At 33.2% G+C, this 26,298-nt stretch overlaps 1 protein-coding gene across 1 annotated transcript; it reads left to right on the top strand.

Moving 5' to 3' along the window:
- Positions 1-16,953: 16,953 nt before the first annotated feature.
- On the top strand, positions 16,954-25,013 carry LOC113509419 (WD repeat-containing protein 48 homolog). Its single transcript, XM_026892760.3, has 4 exons — positions 16,954-18,586; positions 19,316-19,480; positions 19,908-20,087; positions 20,441-25,013. Exons 1-4 carry the CDS (start codon positions 17,072-17,074, stop codon positions 20,534-20,536), a joined length of 1,956 nt encoding a protein of 651 aa, XP_026748561.1. The 5' UTR covers positions 16,954-17,071; the 3' UTR covers positions 20,537-25,013.
- Positions 25,014-26,298: the final 1,285 nt, after the last annotated feature.

Genomic DNA, 26,298 nt, shown 5'->3' with positions numbered 1-26,298 from the left:
CGCGGCGAATTGAGACTGTACGTAGTCGGCTAGTATCGCCCTCTGTCGGATCTTTTCGGAATCCTGTACATACTACGCGGTAGCTACGTGCTACATCCTTATAGGAAGTCAGCGGAAAAGTTACTAATCTCTCGTGTTCTAGGAAAAAAATGAAAATAATATAAGAATTTGTTCTATAAAAAGCTACATCGATCATGACCAAATTGCTAATACAGAAGTATTCATTTTAATTAGAATTAACAAAGTTCGCATGTTACACTTAAAAAAATATGGTCAAATAGAACTATATATTCATCTTTTTTAAGTCCATTAAAAATTAATATAATGTAACTAATTTAATTTTGTCTGTTTAAAAAGTGTACACTGCTGTATCCGCTGACATTTATGCTCCTTTTCACTTTGGCTTTGCTGGAAGAATACTCTATCAGAGTTAAGCGCGCTTTTGTACTTTTGATTACCTCTGTCATATTCTTATAACTAATGTATACAATAAAGTATTAAATAGATAAATAAATATATAATCTGTTGTAACACGATCTCGTGCAACTTTGCAACTTTTTTTCGTGGTTCTCTTTAATGAGACATTTTAATATTTTATATTGTTTTAATATTTATTAAAATAATTTTATTTTTTCTCGAACTACAATATAAAATTTATATAATAAATTATTTTATATTCCCGTATATTTTTTTTATATTTATTAAAGAAAAGAAGTATCCCCCCTTTCCTTTGCTACATAAGTATCTTATTCCTTTTATTTACCAATTTCCTTTACGCATTTCCAACGTTCCCTTCCTTTTTTCCTCCATACCGTAGGTGGCGGGAACCACCAACAAATGCATTCCCAAAGAGGGTTGACGTCAGGCAGGCGGCCAATAGTAAATCTATAAGCAAAATCTTTTTGTAATATAGATAAAAAACATATTACGCCGACGCCAAATAATTTGAATAAGGGTAGGACGATGATGATGATTAAAGAAGAGAATCTTAGCAAATCTTTTTATCAACATAACGTAAATTATATATATAATTATAATTATTTGTATATTTAATTATATATATTTGTGTTATACATTTTTATTTAATGGTCTCAATAAAAATATTTAATTAGTACTTTTTTTAATATAATAATAATACATTTTATATAATTATATATATATATATATATATATATATATATATATATATATATATATATATATATATATAATATATATATATATATATATATAATATATATATATATATATATATATATATATATATATATATAATATATATATATATATACGTTTATATTGTATATAACATTTCATATTATATATGTATTAATAACGACAGCGTACTAACCAATTTATTTCTTTAAGTTTCACAGACAAAATCTTTACAAAACACAAGGAGATAAATAAAGGCTGAGCGACGTAATAATATTGATTGTAGCCCATTATATTCGGAATGAGATTTGTTTTCGAAAAATATTTACGAATATTCTCGCAATATTTGCGTTACTCTTGACGCGGAGGGTTCAGTGCCGTTTGTGTATATTTCTGTTCAAAATATATTATACTAGCCTTTACCCGCGACTTCGTCCGCGCCACGAAAATATGTTCTTTAATCGGGTATAAATGTAGCCATTAGTAATAATTCTTTTCTATCCGGTATAGTATGTATACACTGAATTTTATAGACAAATAGATACTTTTTATTGTTTCCTCAAAAAGATTACAATAGTAAACTTATTGACATCATTTCAACCATTATCTTTTTTTTTTTTATACAACTTAGAATGGCAATCAAAGCTGACGGCCCACCTGATGGAAAGTGATAACCGTCGCCTATAGACATGAGCAGTACCATGGACATAACAGAGTATACTGTTTCGCCCATGATACCGCCCATGCGTTATCTGTCCACTGCTGGACATAAGCTTCCCCCATAGACTGCCATTACGGACGGTCCTGAGCCACCTGCGTCCACTGACTCCCTGAAATGCATTTCAGGTCGTCACTTCATCTAGTGGGGAGTGGTCCTACACTGCGTTTGCCCATACGGTGTCGTCACTCAAGAACCTTTCTTCGTCATCGGTTATCGGTTCTTCGAGCTATGTGACGAGCCCATTGCCACTTCAGCTTGCTTATCCTTCAGGATATGTCGACTACTTTGATTCTTCGGATATCCTCGTTTCGGACTCTATCACGCAAAGAGACTCCGAGCATAGCCCTCTCCATAGCTCGCTGAGTAAATTGAATTTTATGCAATCGTGTAAGGTCATGTTTCGGTTCCATAAGTCATCACTGGCAACACGCACGGGTAAAGACCAGACCTTCGTCTTGAAAGGCTGAAGTATTTTAGATGAAAATTTATTATAGATACAAAACAATTACAAGAAATTATCACAATGTGAAACCAATTGTAATGATTAGTTCAATAATTAAGACGTTAAGATGTAACAAACAAACTTATTTTTACATTTTTAGTATTAGTATGCAAATAAGGATTACTTGCAGTATTAAAATAATATTATATCTAAACGATGTCTGTACTGTGTAATTTTTAGATTTTTTTTGTCTGTATGTTTGTTTCGATATCATGCAAAATATGATACAGTAAGCGTCAAATCGAATTCAATTTACAAACGACTTCAAAAAGAAGGAGGTTAACAATTCAGTAGTTTTTTTTTTTTTGTTCGTTTGTTACCTCATAACTCCGTTAATTCTAAAGCGATTTGGAAAATTCTTTTTTTGTCTGAAAGGGTATACTTACAGATTGATCTCATAGGAATTTGATCAAAGTCTATTCAAAAATTTTGTTTTTAAATCAAAATACGTATAAGTTTTATAACTGATTTTGTCGCAACTGAAGTCAGTTTTTTTTGTAAGACAGTTTTTTTTTTATACAACTTAGAATGGCAAACAAGCTGACGACCCACCTGATGGAAAGTGGTAACCGTCACCTATAGACATGAGCAGTACCATGAACATAACAGAGTATACTGTTTCGCCCATGATACCCCCCATGCGTTGCCATTCCTGAGGACTCAGGTGTTATTCCTCTGTACCCTGTAAATTCACGCCATATCCCACCCTTCAAACCGAAACACAGCTATGCAAACACAACTGCTTCACGGTAGAAACACGAGTGGGACAGAGATACCCAAGCAATCGACTTTTGTCTTCCTCTAGTATTTTTCACAATTGTGTTCATTTCGGTTACGCGAACATTGCCTAGTATTTAAATTTAAAATAATAAATCAAACCGTCCACATGATTTGACCGTTTCAATAAAGCGCTTAAAAAATACCTTGGGTAATAAAAATTCCTTCGGCAAACAGGCGTCGGAATTCCGCGTTATTTTAATTTCTTACTGCCGGCGGACGGGATCCGCCGTTATGGCAAACAGCAAATTGGAGCGGAAAATTTTATAGGTGTCGCAGATTTGGACACAAAATATGCTAGTCTTCTTACTTTCAGATGTAATTTGAATATAATATAAGATTTGTTACCGAAAATAAGGAAAAATTCCACCAGAGAGAAACTTCGTACAAAAGCCGTCTGCTTTGTTATTTCTATATCATTCGTATATCTTTTTGACCAGCTGACAGAAAATGGTAACCTTTTAATGGATCATAATGGAATGGTAACCCCACCCGCGCTATCGGTATACACCGGCGGGGCACCAGTGAAGGATGATAGGCAAGGATGAAGCAGGCCAGTTAGCCCATCGTGACAAATTCAACAAGAATTGTTCACGATGGTTTCCAGGGGGAACCACGTGGATGTCGACATAGACATATTGCTAGCAATAAGGCTGTTAAACTCCATTGCTAACAATTCCTTTCTCCCCAGAAAATGGTAACCGTCGCCTATTTATTGATAAAGTATTACGGGCATGACAGAGTATACTGTGTCGCCCATAATAGGTACCCCTCAGTTAACGGGATTGTTAGTAATGCGGACTATCAGTCCCATTGCTAGCAATATACCCTATCAGGTGGACCTCCACGTGGTTCCCCCTGGAAACCATCGTGCTGAATTCTAGGTGTATTCATCACGATAGGTTAACTGACCTGCCCTTTTAACCTCACCTATCATCCCTCACTGGTGTAATATAGTTAAATATAATTTTCATATTTTATTTCATTTCTATATATTTATATATATATATATATATATTTGTATGGGCCTGTCAATTTGTCTGTCATCACCAGAAGTGCGTACAAAGAAAAAAGTTTGATAATCTAAAATCTTTGAAACTCGCAAATCGCAGCGAACAGTTCGTACAGCTGTTGGACAGAAAGTCGATATGGGTAAGCAATACGAATCAAATTTAACTTTGTCTAAATATAGAAATCTCACATTTCTAAGAACGATTACAATTATTGGTTCGTCTAATTTATATAAATATGGAACTGGTGACTATACGTTACGTATATATATATATATATATATATATATATATATATATATATATATACTCGTAACAAATACGTGGGTGCATTTTTACGGCAAAAACATCGTTGATAAATAACAAGGCGTTACGTAGATATTTGAGATGGAGTATATTTGAGTGGAGAACACAAAATTATGTGCCATCTAGTTAAACAACTGCTGTGTGGTCCCGGTATAGAATGGTATAGAATGGGTGGCGTAAGGGACAACTAAGAGAAAGTTAATGGTTGAGGTATTGGCAGCAGCGTATCTCTTAAGACATCTCTAAAGTCTAACTGCGGTTGCCAACTTGCCTACCAAATGTGACAACTACTAGAAAAACCTGCCTATATGGGTGGCATATTTTTAGCAGTGGACAATTAACGATTAAACCTGCGTCCATTATCTTGCTACAATATACTTTTTTGTGCGACTTAGAACGGCAAATAAGCTGATGGTCCACTTAATGGAAAATTGTGATCGTCTCTTATAAACATGAACAGTAACGTGGACAAAACAAAGTATACTGCGACGCCCATGACGCCCATGAAACTCTTCTCTTTCCATCGAGTCTATATGATACTTTTCAATAATCAATTTTTAAAAACAAACAATTCTCAATGTTTCTGATTGATCATTTAAAAAGTGCTCTGATAGCGAACTGAAACTTTAATCATAGAATACAATTTACAGGGTACAGAGGAATAACACCGGAGTCCTTAGGAATGGCAACGTATGGGAGGTATCATGGGCGAAACAGTATACTCTGTTATATCCATTGTAATGCTCATGTCTATAGGCGACAGTTACCACTTTCTATCAGATGAGTTGTCAACTTGTTTGCCACTCTAAGTTGCATAAAAAAACATACGTTACATATAAATTTGCCACTAAAAACTTTGCACCTACTTCATATTTGCTCCGAAATTTTTCAATTGCATTTATCATTTACGAGTAATAAAAAAATTACTGCATGATTACCATCCTTTCTGAATGCATAAGAAATGTCTTAAGGAAGACTGTTCAACAGTAGGTGGCAGCCACAGACGAAGCCGCGGTATACAACTAGTATCTTATATAATAAGAACCTCTTTCTTTTGAAGTCGGTTGAGAAAAAGAGAACTCTGTGTCGACTCGAGACAGGTCAACGCTTGTCTAATGTAAGAGAGACAACTTACATGTTTTCATTAATTGCACCAAAATCTGTATCAACGTATCTGTCTACATGTCTGCCTTTCAAATTAATTGACTTTTTACTCTCTCCAAAAGAGTGTAATGTTTTCAATGTTCATGTACGTGAGTTTCTTTATCCCACCATTTAGAAGTTATAATGGGATATTTGAATACACATTCAAATCTATTATCTGATATCTTCCCGAGCGACAATGGCTATATTTTATATGGCTATATAAGTAAACTAGTGACCCACGGATCAATATAAAAACCATGCGATATACACTGATAGCACAGGCGGGGTTTACCATTCCACTATCATCATATAAACTACGTGATGTCAGTACTGAGTAAATAATAATATTACTATTATAACCGTCTAAAAAGCTTTCCAAACTTCATATAATTAGTGTAAATTTTGTTTAACATTAAAATGTTTACATTAAGTTATTCGTATAATATAGACATATGCCATCGCCGACTTTTATGGAGCTTTTTTTTTATACAACTTAGAACGGCAAACAAGTTGAGTGCCCACCTGATGGAAACTGGTAACCGTCGCCTATAGACATGAGCAGTACCATGGACATAACAGAGTATACTGTTTCGCCCATGAAACCCCTCATGCGTTGCCATTCCTGAGGACTTAGGTGTTATTCCTCTGTACCCTGTAAATTCACGCCATATCCCACCCTTCAAACCGAAACACAGCTATGCAAACATAACTGCTTCACGCTAATAAAGCGGTACAATAACGGTTTTCAAGCGGCACGTCCAATAAGAGAAAGTTCTAAATTCATCTGAATTTTATTTAGTCCGATGTACATCTCATATTAATTCTATGATTATTGAAACTAAAGTTTTTCTTTACAGTACGAAATGATTGCAGTCCTGGTTTCAATGTAAAATTTACTTATGGAAATAAAATTTCACATTCTAAATTCAAATATTTTAAATCTTATTTATTTATGAACTATCTCATCATTAATCGTTGTATTTTATTCGTTTTAAAATAATTTACTCTTGCGCCACCTACCCATTTCTATCTGTTCTCCTTTAACCAAAAGTCGTTTGTAAGGGATTACCCTGCGATGAGGCCGCCTTTTGTGCCTTTATTTATATATTTTAATCTGTATTTTATGCTACTGTATTTCATTTGAATTGTTTATATGTCATTATTTATTATATGTTACTGGTGCAATAAAGAGTTAAATAGATAAATAGTGGGATTAATGTTTTATTTTTAGAAATAAAATCTACTAATTTTATAATGTTTATAGGATGATGAAAAACAGACCAGTAGACATGTATTTACTATACCAACACATAATTCCATTCGACCTTAAAGAAAAGAGAATCCCATAGGAAATCCTGTATAGCGGAAAGTTAATTAAAATAAAATTTGGTTGTTGGTGCCCCTTAATAAATTTACAGGAACAGGTTTATTACAGCTAATTTATTCTTAATTAAGTTTATAAATATGAAAAAATTGTAATACCAATATTAAATTTATTAAATTTTGATTTTTTTATACAACCTAAAATGACAAACAAGTTGACGATCCACCTGATGAAAAGTGGTGACCGTCGCCTATGGCATAAACAGTACCATGGACATAACAGAGTATACTGTGTCGTCCATAACACCCTTCATGCGTTGCCATTCCTGAGGTCTAAGGTGTTGTGCCTATATACTCTATGATTATGACTACCGACACTCCTGGTGTATATGTACCTTGCAGGTATTTTTAAAATACCTACATTACTTTTTAAATAATTTTTAATCGGTTAAGAATTTTTTAATGTACCTATTACAAACTGAAATCAAATCTTTCGTCTATTTATTATTAATTTAGAAAAAACCAAGTAGTAAAATTCCGAATAAACCTTACGGACACGAGTAGTGACCCTGTTCTTACGGGTATAGTAAATTAAAAAATAATATAAAATAAAGTTAAACTATGTTGCCCTGACATAGTTTATTTCAATCATTTTCCAAAAAAAATAATGGTTTAAAATGCTTATGGTATTTTTTTTGCTACTTAACAGATTTTCATTAACTGACTATTTAACTCAAAAACTATCTTTTACCCTTGACTTCATTCTCGTGAACGGGTTATGTTTACTGACCAAGGTAAGAAGCAGCCTATAAGGTCTAAATTAATTCGTCCACAGAGAAAAATAAATGTTCATACACATCCCTTCTAATAGTATTTATTAATGTAATAATAATATTTTATTATTATTATTTCATCCTTTAACTGTCCACTGCTGGACAGCCTTCCCCATAAGGGGAGTTTTGTCAGTAATTGCCACGCTTGGCAGACGGGTTAACAACCGCAGTTAAGCTTTGGAGATGTTTTAAGAGGGACGCTGTGTGAAGGGATGGGCCCTTTATTCATTTATTATTTATTCATCCCTCATTTATTTATATATTTTGCACATATTAAAATATGTCTACAGGGCGGAGTTTATGCCTGATGGCAATTTCTACCAGTCAACCATTATACACAGAGAGAATATTAATGGCAATCTAATAAAACAATTTTTTTTATACAACTTAGAATGGCAAACAAGCTGACGGCCCACCTGATGGAAAGTGGTAACCGTCGTCTATAGACATGAGCAGTAAATGGATATAACAGAGTATACAGTTTCGCCGATGATACCCCCCATGCGTTGCCATTCCTGAGGACTCGGGTGTTATTGCTCTGTACCCAGTAAATTCACGCCATATCCCACCCTTCAAACCGAAACACAGCCATGGAAACACAACTGCTTCACGGTTGAAACACGAATGGGACAGAGGTACCCAAGCAATCGACTTTTGTAAAAAGTCTCCCTCTGGTAAAATTTGTAAATGGAATAAATATTTTAATAAATAATAACATTATCACATTATTAATTTAAATATTACATATAATTTTGTAACGATCAGTTAGGTCATTAAGGGATTAAGCTAACAAACAAACTTACACACACATTTATAATGTTAGAAAGAAATACTAATAGTACAGTGTCAATTGAAATGTATGAAGTCCAACATTCAATTACATTTATTCCGTATAATTATACTTATACACCAACATACAGCTTCTAGTTATCATGGGTGCGGTAATGAAAATGTATCTACCGATAGTTTCGTTCGCCACTTGTCTGATTAGTCTAGACGACTCCGCAATTAATGCTACTCTCTTTACTAGACAGCGCAACCTTCGTTTCAACCTTTAGGGTGGAATAAAAGTCATATATATTCTTTTAATAGAGAATTTGAACATTTTTCAAAAAGAAATTGTTATTTCAAATGTTTTGTTCATTTAAAGTAATAATTTAACATAAAAACGATCTGCTATTTTTTATAAGAATTTCTAAGTTATTTTTAAAACTTATATTCATTTTTCAATACGATTTTGGTTTTTTTTTATATTTTTTTTATACAACTTAGAATGGCAAACAAGCGTCAGCTTGTTGCCCACCTGATGGAAATTGGTAACCGTCGCCTATAGACATGAGCAGTACCATGGACATAACAGAGTATACTGTTTCGTCCATGATACCCCCCATGCGTTGCCATTCCTGAGGACTCAGGTATTATTCCTCTGTACCCAGTAAATTCATATATGCATTCACGACGATAAACGCAGTAAGTGCTTTTAATTTTCATCGAGCATGCATGATAAGGTTCTAAATTTTTTTATTATTATTCGAAAATCGAAAAACGATCATAAATATTCAAATAAAAATTGTTAACAATGCGGACTACCAGTCCCATTGGCAGTATACCTTGTCAGGTCGTCTTCCACGTGGTTCTCCCTGGAAACCATCGTGCTGACTTCCAGATGTATTCATTACGATGAGCTACCTGACCTGCCTTCTCATTCTTACCTATCATCCCTCACTGGTGACTCGCCAGCGTATGCGCAGACGGGATTACCATTCCATTATCATACATTAAAAAAAAATCTACCCCTTTAGCTACCTATTTATAATCGGTATCTCTTTACTCGTATAAACAATGGTAACTGTAACAATGGTAATGGTAACAATTGGTAGTAAACATATAATCCACAAAATAAACCAAAATATTAATTTAAAAAAAAATTAAGATTTCTAATTAACAGATCTTCCTCGTATGTCATACTAATATAATAAATACTAAAGTCTATATTGACGGTTAGATGTTTGTTAATATTTTACGCAAAAACTACAGAACGAATTTGAATTACATTTGGTACACGGGTAGGTTATATCTTAACTTAGCACATAAGATGCTTTATATACTATTTCACGGTAGGTGTACATGGTAGGGAAACCCGCAAACTATTGCTAGTTATTTTTCACTTTCTTATATATATTATTTTTAATGACGCAGACAAAAACTTAATTGTTAAAAAATTTACTAGTAAACGTCATGCTAAGAATCTATATATTATGGATTTTACGATTGTATATTTTAAGTTGAAAGTAGTTTTTGTTAATTGTTATTGTTGTTATAAATAATTAATTAATAATGTCGAATACTTAAAAACTTATTTATATCAGTATAACATATAAACAACAAACGTAAAAATTATACAACAACATAACGCATAATATAACAAAGTCGTAAAAGTCATAATACACAGACGCATTCATATGTGCATTCACATCAGTACACATAGCAAACTGAATTCCTTTATTACATAAAAATAGCAGTACAGTTATGAGTCCATATAATCGAGTTAGTGCCCGGTGGCCCGGTGCGCCGGGTTTATGGCGCGAAATAATTTACGAGCGCGATCAACAGCGGTCGAGTTAATTGCTGAGCCAGAGATATTGTTTCGGTGGCTTATCGTACCTCTCGGCCCATTGGCCGCGATGTAGTGTTAAAACTATTTATGAATGACAGTAACACGAGTCAGTTTAAAAGCATTTTTAAAAACAAGCATGGCGGATTAATACTTTATAGCCGCCATCTTGTGACAGCGGCCATTTTAAAAAATATCACTTACTTTACCGTTACCTATTATTTAATCATTTAACCTATTGGGTTGACAAAATATATCACCATCATCATTATATCAGCTATTAACTGTCCACTGCTGAACATAGGCCTAAATAAATTAAGGTAACAGAAATAAAGATGTATGCAAAATTTCAGCAAAATCGGTTAGGAGGAACAGGCTCTAATTCAGCGAGTTGGCAACCACACTTTGACTTTTAGTAATGTTTTACAGGACCGCTGCTGCCCATCCCTCCATCATAAGCTCCTTTTGTCACCTCTTACGATACCCAAAGCAAAGGGTGGCCTATTCCATGCCGGGACTTATACAACTAATTTATAAATTATTCATATAAACATTAATATTTATAAACTTTTATTTCATAAGTAGGTATAATTTTTCCTCAATCGTTTTGCTCAATGCTACACCACCACCTCCACCATTCCAAAAATTTGCCGGATCGCGGTTTCATATTTTTTTACAAAAACTATTGGAGATAAAAGAAAACGGTTAAAGCTAAAAATAATCTTCATTTCATTATATGCAATTTTAATGTAACGTACGTAATATGTCTGCCTGAAATGCAGGAAATAATTATGTTATTAAGTAAAATAAAACCGTTCAATTTTATCATTTATTCTTTTTCTCTTATTTCGATAAAAAGACATGCCAATATTTTTACCGAATGTAAAAAAAATACATTATAAATGTCTACCATATATAGGTAACACACATCTCGGAATTACTCCTAATCGAATAAACAGTCTTTCGGAAAAGCTTCAGCTTACAACCAGCTTTCCATAATGAAATAAAATTTATACTGAGTAGTGAGGTCAATCAATTTCAAAGTAAGTTGTCCCAAAATCAGTAATTATAAAAAAAATTTAAAATTTATATATTGGAACCATAAAAAATTACAATTGTAGGGTAGTGTACGATAACAGCCACATTAGTTAAAAATAACTGTGTAAATAAAGTAATGAACCAAAGTACCTATTTACCAAAGGGACACTTTGTACCAAAGTCGTCTGCTTGGATACCTCTGCTCCACCTGTGTTTTGCCTTTAAGCTTGCATTACTGTATTGAAGATGATAATAAAGTTACTAGATATGGTGTTATATGATCATAATCTATATTGGAAACGCATAGAGTGTAGCATAAGTATCATAGTCCATTCTATGATATCAAAGATCCCGTTCATTAAAACGATTGTGGTTAATTCTAAGTACATTAGTTACTTTTAGTAGTTACTTTTACATATAGTTATCATTACATGTAGTTACTTTTACATGTAGTTATCGTTACATGTAGTTACCGTCACATGTAGTTACTTTTACATATAGTTATCGTTACATGTAGTTACCGTTACATGTAGTTACTAACATGTAATTACCGTTGCATGTAGTTACCATTACATATAGTTATCGTTACATTTTTTTTTTTTAAAACTTAGAATGGCAAACAAGCTGACGGTCCACCTGATGGAAAGTGGTAACCGTCGCCTATAGACATGAGCAGTACCATGGACATAACAGAGTATACTGTTTCGCCCATGATACCCCCCATGCGTTGCCATTCCTGAGGACTCAGGTGTTATTCCTCTGTACCCAGTAAATTCACGCCATGTACATGTAGTTACCATTCAATTTAAATCAAAAACAAACTGACAAGCATTGATATTTTTTTTCTTGTTTGATGGATTTATTGATTGATGGATTTTTCAATAAGAAAAGTAGACATTATGAAACCTAATAATAACAATAAATATTAGGTATGAACGTGCTATTTACATGTTAGTAATGGCATCGCGTTGAGGCCCAAATTGTGAATTTATATAAACATACTCGATTCAGGATTTATATATGACTTAACTTTTATGATATGTACCTTGATACTTTTATGATATACCTACGTTATATTTTTTTTTAATAATACTATTACTACTCGTGTATAATACATAAAAAATAACCTTTTGACCATAAACTAAATATTCCTTACCACACTAAATCTATGGCTTCGATTGTGGTACGCAATCCAGCGATTTTAGGCCAATATATTTTTCGAGTCATGTCTAAAGAAAACACATGTCCCATCCTTTATCCTCGTCCCGCAATCTGTCTTAGTAGCAGCACTACACCTGTACTGCTCAATACAAGTTTACACTCGATTAATCTGACAAAATACGTACTTCAAAGTCTACTCAATCGGGAAAGGTAGCGTTTTGTATTTACCTCTGAGGTTTTTTCCTTTGTATTTATTTTCTTTGATAAAATTTGCATACAAATATCTGAAAGTATGTATTGTGACTTCGAGAGAAAAATGTATTGTTACTTATACTAGCGTTTACACGCGACTTCGTTCGCGTGATGAGGACAAATTGAATAACTAGAATAAAAATTTGCCTATGTTGCCTTCAAGAAAATGTTAGAAATGTTTTTTTAATGGATGGAGTTTCCGTGTTGATCCCATCTAATATTAATTGTGTTCTTTTTTAGTTAAAGCAAAAGAAACGAGATAAACTTAACCATAAAGTAAAATCTTTGCACTGGTTACTTGGGAGATAATCTAAAGTTCTGATGTCATCATCATCATCATCATATCAGCCATTATTCGTCCACTGTTACCACACATCCACTGTTCACCCATAGACTGCCATAAAGAACGGTCCAGAGCCATCTCCAACCACTTCCTAAAAGGCATTTCAGGTCATCACTCCATCTAGTGAGGGATCGTCCTACACTGTGTTTTCCCGTACGGGGTCGCCACTCAAGAACCTTTCTTCCCCATCGAGTATCGGTTCTTCGAGCTATGTAAACAGCCCATTACTCTGTACCCAGTAAATTCACGCCATATCCCACCCTTCAAACCGAAACACAGCCTTGTAAACACAGCTGCTTCACGGTTGAAACACGAATAGGACAAAGGTACCCAAGCAATCGACTTTTGTATAAAGTCTCCCTCTGGTATACACAGTATACACAGGTTATAACATAATCTTATAATATTTTATTATTCTTACTTCTAGAAGTAACCACGTACTCGCAAAATCCACACATACTAAAAAGCTAGTCATATGAATGAATGACAAAACATTCCTTACTCTGTCACACACAGGTACGATTTAAAAAACGTCAAAAACACAATACCCTTTACTTAATAAAAATTTATAATAATAATAAATAAATCATTATTTATTATTATTATTAATACACAATAGCGTGTTAAATGCTATTATTCTTATAAAATCGGTAATAGAGTAGACAAAGTTCAAGTTATCTCAAATTATCTTACTATAGTAGTATCTAGTTTGAGAGCTGATGGAAAAATGTATAATGGTATAATATTCAAGTACTATAATATTAAATAACTAAAAATGGAATAGAATGGAAATAATATTTATTCAAACAGACTTGTTTACGAGCTATTTTAAATCGTAAATCTTTTATAATTGTACTGCTGGGTTCGAGATATTGTTATTTGCTGAGAAGAATCCGCAAGAAACTGAACAATTACTCTTTTCAAATTATTATATACAAGATAATTTTACATTTGCATGAATAGTGCATGATAATTAGGATTAAATTCTATTTATATGTATTATTAAATGACCAATAAATTGTGGTAAATTATATACATACACTATGTGATTATAATCTATACATCCATGTACTTCAGCTGCTTGCTAACGACATGTTTTCTGTATTGGGCTCACTGTAAGAGATCTCTGTCAGAGGTAAATCCACCCTTGCTCACAATATTTATAAATACTTTAACGATATAAATTACAAATACAATAAAGAATATATAAGAATAGATAATAAACAAAATAATATTTTTCATAGATATTATTAATTCGTAAAACAATCATCATATCATGCCTACTATTTATTACAAAAAATGAATTCATAACGTTGATAACAGATTAAATATAGGTACATGTTCAGATAGGTAACATTCAGGGTACTATTTTTTTTTTGATGGGTGAAAATGGTATGGTAACCCCGCTTGCGCTAGCGGGATACGCTGGCGGAGCACCAGTGAAGGGTGATAGATGAGAATGAAAACAGGCCAGTTAGCCCATCATGATGAATTTATCAGGAATTAACCATGATAGTTTCCAGGGAGAACCGCGAGGAGGTCGACCTGGTTAGACATATTGCTAGCAATGGGATTCTCAGTCTCTATTACTAACAATCCCTTTCCCCCCCCCTTCAGGGTACTATTACTACGAACTTTAGTTACTGTTAAAAAAAGCACTTCATTAAAATTTGCCACCAGCTCTCTGACTATTTAGGTCACTTGACATTAACACAATGGCACACTTATCAATTAAGGGGAATGATTATTATTTATATGCATAACTAGCTATATCCCGCGGCTTCGTTTGCGTGAATTAGTATTTAAACTCTCCTATGTGCCAAGTTAAAGTTTAAGTCACTCACCCATATTTTATTAAAATCGGTTTAGTAGTTTTTACATGAAAGAGTAACAAACATTTATTATTTATTTAACTCTTTATTACACCATAAATAAAAATATACAATGACAAGTGAATAATTCAAGCGAAACACAGCAACACAAATAACAAAGCAAAACATACACACAAAGGTACAAAAGGCGGTCTTATCGCTAGGGCAATCTCTTACAGACAACCTTTAGTTAAAGGAGAACAGATAGAACATAGAAACATCCATCTATCCGTCTATTTATCTATCCTTATAATTTTTTGTATTTATAATAATAATAGAAACACTAAATTTAAATTTATTAAAAAAAAATAAAAAAAAAAACAACGGAGCAACAGGTAAAAAGTTATAAACCTTAGGCAGTTGCATTTTGTTACTTCTAGCTACTACATACTTTTTAGAACTTTTTAAATTCAATGGTATTCCGTTTGCATTAATGATATTACACTGAAGAAATACCTTTAGAAACAAACCATCATTGTTACTTTCTAGTTAATTCTTCATAATAGAGTACTTGATCTAACTTTATCCTCACCTATCATTCACTTATACTCCGTGAGCATAAATCAATAAATAGTACATAGATAGTACATAGATAGGTAAACACTTTATTTGAGACATTTATGACACACGTAAATTAATAAATAAATTTATACAATCTGATTATTTACATTTTTTCAAACATAAAACAAAAGATGAATATTGGAGATATGTTTTCACCAAGTGTGTCGCAGTGACCAAAAAAGGCTCAGTGATAGTTTTGCTTAAAAGCATAGCGGAGTTACCAATCTAATTCATGATTTAAAAAAAAAACAAACTTACCCTTAACTTTGTAAACCCATTTGTTTACCATTTTTTTCATCATATTTTATCAGCGTACTGTTAATCTAGTTTGACACAAATAAAGCTAGCTGATACACATACATATCGGTACATATTTTTATTGGAAAAAAAACATGTATCAAAAATTATACTTGTATATTATTGTGATTTATATTATTAGTTTGTGTCATAGTTACGATCTGTATAGAGGTTACGACTTCGGTACACGCATGTCGTACGCAGAAGTGAAAAAACACGGGTTACTACTTTTCAAGCGACACGCCACTAAGTCTTTCTCGTATCCCCTTGGAACAACTATAACAGGCATCGCCTGTGTTGATTTATCGCCAAATAAAGAAGCAACAGCGACAATAACTGATGGCGGAATAAATGAGAATTTTGTAAAGATCAACTTTGAAAGCGAAAGAAGCACCGGCTTGAAATATATAGTCGAAATTTATACAAGTTCGTATAAAAATCTTATGGAGAATGAAGTAACTAGAGGAACGAATTTACATTATGGAAAAAGTATAATAAAAACATAATAACCAATGTGTTTTTTTTTTTATTTATTATGAAAAATATTAAATACCTGTCTAATGCCAAGAAAAAATTAAATTATAAAATATACAGGTAAAAAATCGAAAACAAAATTTTTTCAATAGACAATTTTAATTATGTTAAAATTTGTATTAAATCAATAATGATATTATTAAAGATTATTGAAGATAAAATATTAAAATCGTTTAAATATTTACAAAGGTAATGTCTACTTTACACAAAAAGTACATGTGAATTGGATAATACCTTTTTAAATGGTTATTAAATTAAATATATTCTTTCAATGAAAATTGATAAATATAACAACTACCTTTGATTCTTCTTTTAAAACTTTTTATAATCTCTATGTACACATTGATCTCGCATAAATTATTCTGTAAGAAAAATCGCGAGATGTTTACATGCGAGATGCGAGCTTAATCTAAGAAACCGCAAGTACTATCCTTAATCTATGGACAAGCCATAAGTCAATGTCAAACTAATCTATCAAGAATCGTGTGTCATTCTGATAGTCAAACTGACAGTTTATGTCTGAAAGTGAAGTTGTTGACTGGACTGATACGAGTTTCGTGTACGCGAAAATAAAATAGCATATTTATTTAAAATATACCTAATAATTAAAGTTTAAAATGTCGGAAAATGGGCACGACGATGCGTAAGAAAACTCAAGTGTCGTTCGTGATACGCGACGAGGAGGAGAGAAGGCACAAAAATGGCGTTAGCTCATTACAATTGGACCCAGTACAAGGGAGGCTTTATTCGGCCGGTCGCGACGGTATTATCCGAGTGTGGTCTACTGGAAATGGTGTCCAAGATAGGTACATTCAGAGCATGGAACACCATACCGACTGGGTGAACGACATTGTGTTGTGTTGCGGCGGAAAGAACCTTATAAGCGCATCCTCTGATACGACTGTCAAAGTTTGGAACGCTCCAAAAGGGTTTTGCATGTCTACTCTTAGGACTCACAAGGATTATGTACGTACTTTGGCCTATGCTAAAGACAAAGAGCAAGTCGCCAGCGCCGGGTTGGACCGCGCTATATTTTTATGGGATGTCAACACTTTGACTGCGTTAACGGCCAGTAACAACACTGTTACTACTTCTAGTTTAGTAGGCAACAAGGAATCTATATACAGCCTCGCTATGAATCCCCCAGGTACTATTCTCGTTAGTGGTTCTACTGAAAAAGTCTTAAGAGTTTGGGATCCGCGTAACTGTTCTCGACTTATGAAACTAAAAGGCCACGCTGATAATGTTAAAGCTTTAGTCGTGAGTCGCGATGGATCGCAATGTGTATCTGGTAGTTCAGACGGCACTATAAAATTATGGTCTTTGTCACAACAACGATGCGTCTCAACAATTAGAGTGCACTCGGAAGCGGTTTGGGCTTTGTTAGCAACTGAAAATTTCACACATATTATATCTGGGGGTCGGGATAGATTAGTCATTATAACAGAATTACGAAACCCTGATAACTTTGTGATTGTGTGTGAGGAGACTGCTCCTATACTGAAGTTATGCTTTACTGCGGACCAACAAGGTGTGTGGGTGTCTACATCTGAATCAGATATACGGTGCTGGAAATTGCCTCCAAGGAACTCCTTAAGTTCCGATATGTATAATCAGAATAGCTATAACACAACCAATGTATACCAAACTCAGCCAATCCATCATATCCCTGGAGGCCCTGCTATAAAACACTATACTGTGCTAAATGACAAACGACATATACTGACAAAGGATACTGCCAACAATGTAGCCTTATATGATGTATTAAAAGCTTGCAAAGTTGAGGATTTAGGTGAAGTAGATTATGATGAGGAAGCGAAAAAACGCTTTAAAATGGTGTACGTACCAAATTGGTTTAATGTTGATTTGAAAACTGGTATGTTAACTATCCATCTTGGCCAAGATGAAACGGACTGTCTAAGTGCATGGGTGAGTGCAAAGGAGGCTGGATTGACAACAGAAAATGATCAGAAGGTCAACTTTGGAGCACTGTTGCTGCAAGCATTGTTGGAACATTGGAATCACCCGAGCAGAATGAACGAAGCCGGCCAGAAAGTTATAGGGAACAATTTCTTCAGTGTTCCATTACATACTCCGTTGATATTCAGCGAAGTTGGTGGCAGGACACTATACAGATTATCAGTATGTAATATTCTTTGTATCTCATTTTAGTCATTATTCTAATAATATATTTTATCTATTGAAATGTTATTTGTTATTACGCTATATTAATTAAAATCTTAATTTCACTAATTTGATATTAATTACACCAATTTAATAACTATGATGTTTCTATACTAATAAGGTATATAATATATAAACTGTTTCTAAGGGACCTAATCACATTATATGTATGTAAATATGTTTCATTACTTCTTAATTATTTATATAAGTATATTACACATATTTATTATCTAATTATTATGTGTGTAAATATTGAATGGAGTTTAATTAAATCTTATCATTTAATGAAAATTAATTAATTACTAAATACACTTATGATATCTATTGATCAAAGTCTGGCCACTATTTAATTGTTTATAGCTCATATATATTGTGTAGATTTTATTTTTAATATTTCTTTAGGAATCTAGTATAGAATAGCATATAAAATATAATAAATCAAATATTATAAATTAATCTCTGAAAATTACACAGCAATTTTTTTATTGAAAACTTTATTATGAAAATAGACAAATTTTGAGCAAATTTCTATGGGATCAATCTGAAAGTATATCCTCTCAGATAAAAGTTAATTTTCCAAATCTTAATAAATGATGATGTTGTCAGATAACAAATAAAAATACAACCTTATTAAGAAACTGCTTCTTTTTTAAAGTCGGTTATTAAATATAAATTATCTATTTACAGGTAGGTGATGCTGGTGGTGAAACAGAAGGCAATTTATTAAATGAGACAGTGCCGTCATGGGTTGTGGATGTCGCTGTAGAGATGGCGCCACCAAAGTTAAACAAGCTACCATTCTATCTACTGTCACACTCAAGCTGCCAGAGTAAACAGGATAGACAGAAAAAGGTAATAACATAACACTCCATCTTACACCCTCATTCATCATGATTATTATCATATCAGCTATTAACTGTCCACTGCTGAATGAGGCCTATGATCCCCCATAAGGGGGATAGAGGCTGTTGCCAGTAGATGCAACACTTGATAGGCGGGTTGACAACTGCAGTTTTTTTTATGGGTGAAATTGGTATGGTAATGGAAATATATTTCATGTACAGAATTGACCTCTTTACAGATTTATTATAAGTATAGAATTACCGAAATATTGAGTAGTTTTAAAAAAATTAATGTCGCCAACAGATTATTTTGTTCAATAGAATAATTTAAATAATATAAGTGTACATAAATAATTTTAATAATGAAATGATAGACCAAAAAATGCATATATATTTATATATATTTTTACAGTAGTTGTACTTTAACTGTATTCCAGGACCGTCTAGTCGCAAACGACTTCATACAATGCCGTAAAGTGGCAGAACACGTTGTAGAAAAGATAGTGGGCGGTGGTGACGTGAACGGCGCCAGCGCCGGCAGCGGCAAGGGAAGCGCCAACGAAGACAGTGGCAATGATGCGCCAGAGGAGAGAGTCGAACTGCTTTGCTGTGATCAGGTAAAGGAAATATGTCTCTTTATACAGCGACAGAGAGGAGGAGAGAGTAATGGGGATCAAACAGCACTAATTTTTCTAAGGGTCCCTCTTGGTATAAATGTCATTTGCTTGCATACCTCTGTCCCATTCGTTTTCATAACACATTCCCATCACAGTCTTTATACATAACCTTTCGTGAAGACTAAATCACAAAGTAAGGAGACATTATTATGTCTTTATTTAATATAATTAATGACAATGGCCATAACTCACCCTTCAATCCAAAACACAGCCAAAGTTTCCTCCGAAAACAACTTTTGCACAAAGTCTTGCATTTGAATTTTTTACTTTATAAAAATCTTATATTTTTCCAGGTTTTGGACCCCAACATGGATTTAAGAACAGTACGACATTTTATATGGAAATCTAATGTGGAGTTCACACTGCACTATCGGGTGTTGAAACAATGAGAATTCCCATATATACACTTGTACAAGTCACAACTAAAGAAATACTGCTTCTTTACTTGTATCGTAGAGTAAGCGAACGAATTATGAAATAATTAAAAAAAAACTGTATTTAGTCGTAAAAACGCAATGTAACGCAGCGAAGCGCAGTACTGACAATTGACTGATTTTCTAAAACTCGCTTGACCTAGCTTCGGAATTTAAAAAATCTAGGATTTATTATAACCTTGTGCAGATGGTAGATCACAGAAACCATTGTTAAAGTATTACTAAATTATTAAGTTCAATAAATAAGAGATTTGATTGTAAAAATCTATAGGTAACTGACACAATACAGTTTCTAAATTCAAAAATTGCTGTCGCAAACGGTAAATATTGTAAATTCATGTTATTCATATGTATTAATGCAATTTCTTTTTAGTAAATACTGTACCACAATGTTAGCTGACACTAGTATCATTCTATATCACAAGATATATCTGTTATAAAATTATAAACAGTGACTTAAAATCATCATCATCATCATCCCAACCACTATCTGTTCACTGCTGAACATAGGCATAATAATCGTAGGCTACCATAAGGAATAGTCCCCAGCCACTTGCATTCACTGACTCCCTGCAATACATTTGAGGTCTTCACTCCAACTGTTGGAGGGTTTTTTTTATGAGTGAAAATGAAATGGTAACCCCGCCTGCGCTAACGGTATACGCTGGCGGAGCACCAGTAAAGGGTGATCGATGAGAATGAAAACAGGCCAGTTAGCCCATCATGATGAATTCATCAGGAATTAACCATGATAGTTTCCAGAGGGAACCGTGAGGAGATCGACCTGGTTGGGTATATTGCTAGCAATGGGATTCTTAGTCTCCATTACTAACAATCCCTTTCCCCCCACTTTTGGGCGTTTGTCCTACACTACGTTTGCCCGTGCAAGGTCGAGAACTCGAGAACCTTTCTTCCCCATCGATAGTTAATTCTTTGATTATTAAATTATTTAAAATAATTTTCTTACGGCAAAGCAAAAGGATTTTTCTTATAGGGAGAGATTTGTGGTCAGTATGGGACATTAAAGGGTTATAGTAAAGATATGGGCGCAATGGGTAACACAGTACATAGACTGTTCCGCGTGAATTAATAAATTAAAAGCATGATTGAATGTATGACTTGTTACAAACTTTCCACGTTTATAATATTAGTATTATTGTATGTTTGGGACTAATTAATAATATATTTAAATAACGGGCACGATTCAGAGACGAAATTTCTATAATCTGTTATCGTAATATTTTAATGTGATAATTTCGCAAATTACTGCTTTATGGACCATTATAAATTAAAATTAGAATAATTTTGATGTTATAACTACTGGTTTAACTTACGTGTAATTAGATGAAGAAAGCTCGACTAGTTTCGGTATCAAATCGTAATTCTTAATCAGGAGCGGCATGTACGCTTATAAAACTTTTAGCAGTATAATAATTTTGAGTTAAATCTATTAAAAAATTTGTTCATATGGGTCCTTATAGCAAAGATTTCGCTGTGGTATCAAATTTTAATTTTAGAGAAATGGCGCTTCAGAATCGAGCTTAATAACTGCAAAATTTCGTATATGTCTCTCTTGCCTCTCTTGCTGACGCCTATACCTGTCACGCCATCTAGCACTGCAATGTTAATTCAATTTAGTACCGATAGATGGCGTTATATTTATCAATATATCATGTATATTACCTAAATTCCAAAACGTAATAACAAAAATTGAATTTCTTTAAAGTGACCGTATAAAAAAAATACTTTAAAAACACTAGTATGAAAGGTTAAAAACTCCTTGGCATATTTTTTTTATTTAGAAAATAAAATCCTTTCACTGCTAGAAAACTTGCTTAAACTGATGCTAATTTATCCTGTATACGCGAAAAATTTTAATTTTGAAAATGTAGAAATAAAACACGGATTTCTGCGTTACGTTGCGACGAAACGCGTTAGCCTCGTGACTCGGGTGTTCACTAGACGGTTTTATATAAATGTTTAAATATAACAACTATTAGGGCTAACGCAAAAAATTTAAATCTATACAAACATGCAACATGCCCCATTGGCAAATGGCAAACGAATCTGTCGGTAAATACCACTATAGGTTTATATGTGACATAGATAAATAAAGTATCTAGTCCCCAAGATAAGAGGAACACAAAATATGTTATGAGAAACCAAATTAGGCAATGCCAATGCCACCCAAACATGAAATTCGTCTCCTAAATCGACTCAACCGAGAATCGAACTCGGGACCTCATCTACATTAAAGCAAATCGCTTACAATTGTACCACGGAGGTCGTCCAGAGTTGAGATAGAACGAGATAGCAATCTCCGGCGTCGTGATTTTATTCATGCTTGTTTTATACCCCTAAGGTGGCAAACAAGCATACGGCCCACATGATGGCAAACGTTTACCGTAGCCTATAAACGCCTGCAATACCAGGGGAAGTACGCCTGTTGCCGACCCTGAAAAAAGCTTTTTACCCCTTTTTTTAAGAACCCCATGCTGTATTCTCTTGGAAAAACCACGACCTCAACGAAATCTACAGATGTATGCGTTTGCCACTTATCTAAAGGAGTAACATAATTTGACTTTATAAGACGCCTAAGTTCTCTGTCTCGACGTTACTATTAAGTGTAAGGGAGATAGAAGACAACTCACCTGTGTAAACAAACACCGCATCGGTTTTCCATGATAGAAAGACATGCTTTGTCATATTTTACATAGTTTGCCATTATTTAATTTCTTTTTCTATTAACTCCTCTTGCCTACTCCGATGGGGTGTGAAAGAGATAGAAGGTAACGCAAAAAATCTAACGAAATCATTGTCTTTGGCTTCAAAATATAGTAATCCAATCATTGTTGGGTTTAAACTTTTTTAGATTACCACACACGGCGTAGGTAATTTATTTCTAACCTGTACGTAACGTAAGATATTATGTTTCTTTGGATTTAATTATAGTATGTGTGCAGTCACATATTTGAAGGGATACGCGTGTAAAGTTATTTAAAATAAGTAAATAATTATTTCCCCCACATTTTTTTGGGTGGAATTGGTTTCATCATATTTATTTATGTCAAATTAATGCTGTATTATGTTCAATAATTATAGTTCAATATATTCGCTTATGTACAGATAAGTTTACATCCTGTTTTTTTTTTTATGAAATACGCGATAAAATATTAGCGGTGCGTAACAATTGTTGACATATGTTATTATTAATATTTAGTTTGTAATAGTGAAAGATACTGTAAGTTTTTATAATTAGATTGAATCTACGCCGTGTCTAATCTGATCAATGTTTTACCTTAAAACATATTGTGCATTGAAAATATGAACATTGACAAATCTGTCAAAATAATTGTTAAGTTTACATTTTGTTTAAATTTAATAAATTTTCTATAATATTTTTTAAATTTATTTTTTCATATTTCATATGATGTCTAATTTTGTCATTTCAAGATTAAATAACTGAACCAACAGATATTATCTGTACAATGGCTGTATAAGCTTATTATTCCTTTATTCATAAAAACATCAAATCTCGCATAGAAAACCTATTTTAGTTATTGAACTGTTTTGTCTCTATCTTTTGCGCTAAATTCCCAATGTGAAAGAAAGTGACAAAACAGTGTGATAATTAAAATGCGTTTGTAATAGCTTTTACTTTTATATGAGTAAATTGGTTAATATTTTTAGGAAAACTGAAATAAAAAAATTAATAAAAGTTATAAATATCTAATACCATAACAGCCGTTTACTGTCCACTGCTGTACATAGGTCTCCCCCTACTAAGGGGTTCCGCCAGTAGTTGCCACGCTCGGCAGGCGGGTTGGCAACTATAGCAAGTTGATGGTATTTCGAGAGGGACGCTGCTTTGCATCCCTCAACCATTAAATTTCCTTAGTCGCCTTTTATGGCACCCACGGGAAAGGAAAAGGTAGCTCATTCGATGCCCGGATCACACGGAGTAATATTTTGTTTTATTCTATTTTTGGGGGAAAACGTTATGGAATTATTACTTTAGGATCTACTCTGAGGTACTATTGCTCTAAACTTAACGTTTTGATTTGATAGTTTTGTATATTTACTATATATTTGGACCCTCACATATAAAAAATATACATAAAACTTCCTCATATGGAAAGACTGGGAGTTTGCCAAACCCCCCTTGGATTTGGCAAACTCCCAAAGCGAGGAAGTCTTTTCAGCAAAGAACAGTCAACGGATGATATGATGATATTAAATATTGTTAATTTTTTTTTTAATGTTGAATATTTAATTTTGATTGAAACTAAACATTTATTTTGACAGACATTATCATTTAGAATTCTAGTGAATTAAGTTTGTAAATCAAATTTATAAATCTTACTGTGTTATCCATTTATGAGTTATATAATAAACTGAACATAAAAAACAGGAATTAAAAAGGTCTAATGAATATTGTTATTACTATTATATGCTCTAATTGTACCCTTTCATTAGAACATGACAAAATTAGTGAAAAACAATGTTAGTTAAAACACTGTATAATAATATAGAAATAGAATTATACTCAAATGCCCTTAGTCAATATTGAAGTCTAATTACCAAGCAATGTGATTGAAAATTAAATGGCTAACTCTTTCAATAATTTGATTGTAATTTCCAGATTGTCACACATTCAATTGTTTTATCTTTTAAATTTTTTTATTGCAAGTGAAATATTGTGATTCCCCTATCACTTTCCACAAATTTGAAAGATGGCAACTATATAGTAAATTACTATGCATGGGCTTGACAATATACCAGGGCCGTAGCTAGACCCATGTTTAAAGTAAGGCAAAAGAAACTTTTTGGCAGGGCAAAAGCCATAATTAAGTAACTTCGAAAAAGTAAATTTACTTGGGGCTTTTTATTTTAAGGTAGGGCATTGCCTCTTAATGTTCCCTCCCTAGCTACGGCCATGCAATATACTCCGTAGATGACAGCTATCTACCTACCAACTTCCATCTGATGGATTGATATTTAAAACCTATGGAAACGCAAGAGGGGTATTATTGGTATAACAGAATATACTTTAACGTCCGGTACTATTCATATCTATAGGCGACGGTTAACGCTTTCCATCAGGTGGACCGTCAGCTCTGCCACTGAGTTTTATTAAAAATGTATCTACCTACTGGTTAATTTGGCAGAGCAAAAATTCTTTATTACTTTTTATGATACACAATATTTTTTTATTTCTTGACAATGAGTCATTGTTTGCTGTTTATAATAAATTGCCAAGTGTTACATGACATTAAAAAATATTTAATAAACTATGAAATATTTTTTTTAATCGCATAACCTCTTTCCATTCGTTTCGAGTACTTCTGATTTGATGACTAAATTTATTATTTATTTTAAAAATCCTATGTAAAATTTAGAAAATTGAAAATATTTACATTTGGATTACGAATGTACTTCTTTTCGAATTGTGCGTACTTAGGGAAGGGGGGGGAGGGAGTCCCCTCAGAATTGTTTGTGTTATTCCCAGGAACAGGGACAATGGGTTGTACAAATACATATTTGATTGTTTTTTAAGAACCAGGCCACTCCTAGAAAATTATACTAAAAAGACGTTTAAATATTACATAACGCAACTCTTGTAGATTGACCCTCCCCCTTACATAACATTAACATTTTTCTATCTAAATACCATAATACTAACGAATGATGACATCAAAAACAAAAAAACATATGAC

The sequence above is a fragment of the Galleria mellonella genome, unplaced genomic scaffold (genome assembly GCF_026898425.1).
Source record: "Galleria mellonella isolate WM207_F2 unplaced genomic scaffold, CSIRO_AGI_GalMel_v1 utg332, whole genome shotgun sequence".
NCBI lineage: Eukaryota > Metazoa > Arthropoda > Insecta > Lepidoptera > Pyralidae > Galleria > Galleria mellonella.
This window is presented reverse-complemented; position numbering and strand designations above follow the sequence as displayed.

Excerpts from the sequence above, each read along its gene's own strand:
- LOC113509419 (XM_026892760.3), top strand. The coding sequence starts at position 17,072 with ATGGGCACGACGATGCGTAAGAAAACTCAAGTGTCGTTCGTGATACGC. Across the intron at positions 19,481-19,907 it reads AACAGGATAGACAGAAAAAG|GACCGTCTAGTCGCAAACGA; the intron begins GTAATAACATAA and ends ACTGTATTCCAG. Across the intron at positions 20,088-20,440 it reads AACTGCTTTGCTGTGATCAG|GTTTTGGACCCCAACATGGA; the intron begins GTAAAGGAAATA and ends ATATTTTTCCAG.